At 39.1% G+C, this 6,000-nt stretch overlaps 1 protein-coding gene across 1 annotated transcript in view; it reads right to left on the bottom strand.

Moving 5' to 3' along the window:
* Positions 1-1,187: 1,187 nt before the first annotated feature.
* The window catches only part of itpr2 (inositol 1,4,5-trisphosphate receptor, type 2), a 71,522-nt gene continuing 66,709 nt past the window's right edge, over positions 1,188-6,000 (bottom strand). The window contains exons 56-57 of the mRNA XM_061722134.1: positions 4,891-5,052; positions 1,188-2,342 (exon numbers count right to left, since the gene is read on the bottom strand). Coding sequence (XP_061578118.1) covers positions 2,253-2,342; positions 4,891-5,052 — 252 coding nt within the window. The 3' untranslated portion in view covers positions 1,188-2,252. The remainder of the gene's footprint in view (positions 2,343-4,890; positions 5,053-6,000) is intronic.

Raw genomic sequence — 6,000 nt, 5'->3', positions numbered from 1 at the left:
CCAACACACTAAAATAGTCCTTATTCACACACTTGAATAGGCAGTGTTTATGTTTAATTGGTCAAATAGGCTCTTAGTTTTACAGTTTATAAAAATCAAATACTACTTTCCACCTTTAATCATCATATTTGTCACTTTTACTTCCAGCTACTCATGCATCATTTTCAAGTTCTCATCTACAATTTGCAAAACAGTGATCAATTGCTGCAGATTACAGTTTATGGAAAAAGAGTCCAATTTGTAAAATGTTTCTTGGATTCCAAATAGATATCCCTTTAAAGAATTAAACCTCTGCAATCCAGTATTTCAGAAATTGATTGATCTTTTCAACATACTGACTACTTAATGGCAGCGATTCTAAACTTAAACTTTATTTATTTATATAGCAACAAATCATACAATATGAATGCAACACATGGTGCTTTACACACACAATAAAATAACAATCAGAAAACCCAATTTAAAACATCCCATATGACCCCTACCCCCGCACGCACGCACGCACGCACACACGCACGCACGCACGCACGCACGCACGCACGCACGCACGCACGCACGGAGCTGGAGCTAAAAACTAAAAGATTAAAAGAAAGTAAAAAATACATAAAAGTGTAAAATTTTAGAGAAATCTATACAAAACTTAAGATGAATAATAAATAACATAAAATAGAATAAAAGTAATTAAAAATGGATTAAAGGTTTAAAGATAATAAAAGAGCTAAATAAATAAACACAATAGATGAAAAGACTAGGTAAATGAGATCAGATAAAAGCCAAACTAAAAAGGTGTGTCTTGAGCCTCCTTTTAAAAATATCAACGTTCTCTGCGGCCCTGAGGTTCTCTGGCAGGCTGTTCCATAAATAAGGGCCATAATGGCTGAATGCAGCCTCACCGTGGGTTTTGGTCCCGGTTCGGGGAATGGATTCTGTCGGTGAAGACTGAATGAATACTTAACGGAGACAACACATCCAATGTATCTGCCACCTTTGCCTCCAATATTGGATGTCTGCCTACGCCGCGTGAGCTGAAGCGTGATCTCGTCTGAGCGAAGGCCTTTTTCCGCCCTAGCTGGTTAGTTCTGCTCATGGACACATGTAAGTAAGTTAACGCAGAGGGTGTAAGAAGTGTCCGTCTCGTTTGCTCATCCATCGCTTGCTATAAAAAAAATAAATAAAAAGGACTGAAGTCATTTCTTTCAAATTTATTATAACATGAACACATAAAATACATTTTCTATGAACTGAACGAAGTGTCACAGGACAGTCACAATCAAGCGCGTGCACTCGTGCCATTTGTTTGTGCAAGTTTAAAAACACAAGTTCTTAGATTAATAATCGACTGCAGTCTAAAGGAGTCGTGATGATTTTACAGAATAAAAATATCTTAAGCAGTAGAAGTTGATGTTACTCAGTAGATTTGGTAAATATGGCACTACACAGCCGACATTTCGGCACAGATAATGACATTTATACTGTAACAAAGGACGGCTAGATCTTCAGTTGACAATACATTATGTACCAATACAAGATTTAGACTTTAAAAAAATTCAAGTAGGTTTTACACAGGTAATAATCTTATTCACATTTCGGTTACTTATATGTTCTGCAAATAAGTCGAAGGCAAATGAAGTGGTGCAGTGGTGCATATTTGAAAACAATACAAAGCATTAAAAAAAAAAAATACTATCCCAAATAAACCAAAGTTTCCAGTTGCAGCTTTTAACCTTTTTCCCTTTTATTTAAGAAAAGTGCACTTACAGCCATTGCAACATGCTGTTTATGGAGGTTAACGAGTAAGGCAGTGTGATTTCCATTACAAAATGCAAAAATAATACTTCAGTGATGAAGTGAAAATTTTCTCATAAATACAAAAATAGATCTAAAAAGGTAAAAACAGAGAATACTCGGTGTTAATGTGCACTCTCATCTCTCGGAGGCCTCTAGGTCAATCATTGACCTTTGTGTGACTGATCTGGACTCTGACACAGGTAGATCATGGGCCAATATATGCTGTACACAGACTTAACACTTAACTATTAACCTCACGTTCCCTGGGACTGAGAAACACTGGTCTCAGCCAAGCCTGGCCAATTACACACGGAGGCGGGTTCCCGCGTAGAGTTTTAGCATCACGTGAGACAGTATTTGTGTCAAAGACGAGGCACTATGCCTAAACTGATGTGTCAACACTTGTGGTCTCTTGCAGTTTGACATCAGTGATGGCGGCTCACGTCTGAATGCATGTATTGTTCTTAGGGCTGGGCGTGTGCTGGGATGTGATGGTTGGGTTGAGGAGGACCCAGGAATCCGAGCCTCTGCTTGTTCTTCCTCTGTTCCGTCATCTGCGGAGGAGATGGAGCGAAAAACACAATCAAGCTCGAGTGGCTTTTAATTTTGCATGTAGCAAGAACATTATATGCAACCTGTGTTTGTGCTATTACTGTTCAAGTGGACACTTTATTATGCAAAACACAATTTTCCCACTGGCTCACAAGTAATTACAGCATTCCGGAGGGCAGGGTATTTATTCATTTGAACTTGCTAAGCAGAGGAAATTATGATCTAATTCTGTTTTTTCAAAGTGAGCAAATTTGTTTAAATGAACCAAAACACATCTTAATCAGGATTAGTTTAATGATCACTTCAAAAACATAACATTTCTTCGTTTGTTTTCAAACTTTTTGAAACTTTCTAATCTCTGAAAACGGCTATTCTGCAACAGATTTGTGTCAGCTTTAGATCACCCTTTCAGAAAATGACTAATTAAAAAACTAAAAACTAAAAACAAACAAATCCCCTTCACACTTGTATGCAAATAACTTAATAAGCAGAGAGTCCCATGGAAACTTCTCTAAAGTACGTAGTCGCACGTGGGCGCGTATTTACGCAGCAATGTGACCTGCATGTTGGATGTTGTACGAGTTCCACTGGCTTTGTAAACCACAAAAAATGCACTTGCAGATCAAAAAGGAAATGAATTAGGCTGCGCAGAGCCCGATAAACCACACAACCAAACAAAACGTACAACCTTAAGCTGAGAACATGTAAAGTGCTGAGGTCAACAGATGGTGGAGTGAGGTTAGAAGCTGCAACAACTTTCCTTGAAGTCAGGAACCCTTCAGATTTGGTGTGACAGCCCTACGTCAGTCTATCTGTGATTGCAGAGCGGCGGCCGGCCCCACGTAGTTCCACACACTCTTTCTTGTGGTGTTCACAAAAATGTCAGTTTACGGTAAAGGCAGACTAACATTCTTGCTAACACCATGAGTCAGTCCCAGTCCCCGAATCTCGCACTCAGAAGGCGAGCCGATTTTTTCCAGTGGCCAGCCGCGGTACTGCAACAGAAAATCCCATGGGGCCCAGAAAGCTTTTTTCCCATAGACCGCAATAGTAAAAGAGAAGCCTCTAAAACTGTTCACAGGACACCTCCACAGGGTTTATACAGCAATCCTTATGTTAAATTTAATACCAATTTAATACCTTTTTCACTACCTTCAGATTTTTTTTAAAAACTGTCGCAACATTAAGTGTTAATCACGGACCTTTTAACATTAATACAGATTTTGAACTATAGAACACTATACAGAACAGATTTATAGACTCATTGATGTTGACCAGATGTTTCACATTTATTTCACTTTGTGAATGACAATAAAATAGACTGCTTAAAATGTAAAAGGTAAAAAATAATACCAATTAAAAAAATAATAATACCTCTGACAGTGAATTTAACACTTTTAATGGCCTTAAATTTGGCAAATTTCATTTTTAAGTCATGGTCTTTATATCCGTCAAAAATGTTTTATATCGGCCAGAAAAGTCAAAGAAAAGTCTCTTTCTGGGCGTGACGTCACGGCTGACGTCACAGCCGTGTCCGTGCATTCCACGGATGTATTATATTAATATATATTATGTAATTATATTATATGAATACATTAATAATATATGTAATACTATACATGTAATAATATACATTAATTAATATAATATATTAATACATATTATATTAATATCCGCGTCATTGCCCCGGGGCATGATGGGAGGCCCCAGAGCATCATGGGAGGTGACTCAACTGCGCATGCTCTATGGGCCCGATAATGCGGAAGTAAACCCGGAAGTCAGGAACTTTTTCGGCGTATGCGCTGAGTGAATGAATGGGCGGCCATTTTCTTTAACCATCCAGTTAATATTATAGATCCATGGTCAGTCCAGGCTGCTGTACACCTCGATTACACTAGGAATGCCTGCACTTTCTGCAAAACAGTTCAAAGACAAATGGTTTGCATAAGACTCCTTCAACGGCACACACACGTGGTGGCTAGAAGGGGTTTTATGCAGGGACCAGGTTACCGACTCTACCGCTCACTGAGGTGAGCAGAGGTTGTTGTTTTCTTTACTGGAGTGTGATCCACCCTCAGTGGGAGCTGTTTTCTCACATCTGGCAGAAAGGGAACAAGGACAGGCCTGTGACTGGAATCACATGCAGGCGAGGGAGGTAATGAGAGTGATCAGTCACACTGTAGAAACCAAGCTAGTCATCCAAACAGCCAGAGGCTCCCAGTCGTGTTATTGCTGACGTGATAGTCACCTGTTGTGCTGCGTTCAGTAGCATCAAGGGGCTAGTTTAAAAAAAACAAACCCAAACAAACCAAAAAAAAAAAACTATCTATATCAGCTCAGAAGAAACGTTTATTGCAAAATGATGCTACTGAAGTAAACTGTTTAATTTGACCACTTCCTGTAAAAAGAGACTCACGGAGAAGGAGCACACTTGGAACGCACTTGTGCTTCAGTCAACACAGTGAGCTTCTGAGCAAATTAGATCATGAAATGGGAGCAGTTTACTTTAAAGTATCCACCAGTCAGTTTTGCCCTGAAGTGACATTCTACCTGTTCTTTGAGCTCAGCCAGCTGGCCCGAGAGCTGAGCCACCAGCGTGACGGTGCTGGCCAGTTTCTCCTGCAGGGATCGCATCTCATTCTGCTCGCTGTCTCCCTCGCTGCTCACCAGAGACATGGCTCTCATTCGAGGGAACCACTCCAGGTTCTTCTCCTAGGGGAGTCCAGAAGGAGCATGAGATAACTAGTTAGACAAGATGAAATGACTGAACTACCTGAAATAAAGCAGACTAAAGAGTCAACAAATAAGCCTGCAGCCAGTGGTGGACAGTAACGGAGTAAATTTACTTGAGTACTGTACTTAAGTACATATCCAGAGGATTTGTACTTTACTTGAGTATTAGATTTCTTTGGTACTTATTACTCTTACTTGAATACATTTCCAAGACAAATATTTTTACTTTTACTCGAGTAAATTTCTAGGAAGGCTGAAAAGTACTCGTTACTTTCAGGTCTGCTCTTTTTTCTTCTTCCCTAAAATCCTATTGGACACAAGCTGTTTTTGTCAAAGGAGGAGACCTATCACAGTGCACGCTCTCCACTGGGATGTACGGAAAGCGGAAATACGTCAAGCCTCTGAATGGCTGAATGGGGAGACAGTTTGTTATGCTCTATATTGCTATATTGTACTGGTACATGTCCTTCCTGTAAAGTTAAGTGACTTCAACATTGAGTTATTGAAAGCAGAGATGTAGTTTTTGTAAAGCAGTGGTCTTTGAGGGGGATCCAGACTTAGTTGGATGGTGCAGGTTCATTTGGTTTCAGTTCATGATTGTTAATAAACTCTGCATCATCTGCTGTCCTCTTATGATCCCATTCATTTGATTTGTTTTTGGTGTTTCTGCAGGTTTTATATAACATTGTGGTTCTAAAAGCAGCACATCAGTGCAGCTGGTTTCAAAGAGTTAATTCTCAGAAACAAGAGTTAAAAGATCCTTAAATTAATTTAGAAAAAAATATAGTACGGTAATTTACTGATGTGGAAAATAAGAAATTTACTCTTACTTTTACTTAAAGTAAATGTAAAAGCATTTACTTTTGGATACTTAAGTACCTTTAAAAGCAAGTACTTTTCTACTCTTACTCGAGTAATATTTTGACT

The sequence above is a fragment of the Cololabis saira genome, chromosome 5, assembly GCF_033807715.1.
Source record: "Cololabis saira isolate AMF1-May2022 chromosome 5, fColSai1.1, whole genome shotgun sequence".
NCBI lineage: Eukaryota > Metazoa > Chordata > Actinopteri > Beloniformes > Belonidae > Cololabis > Cololabis saira.
The sequence above is the reverse complement of the archived record's forward strand: the minus strand, read 5'-3'. Positions and strand labels throughout refer to the sequence as shown.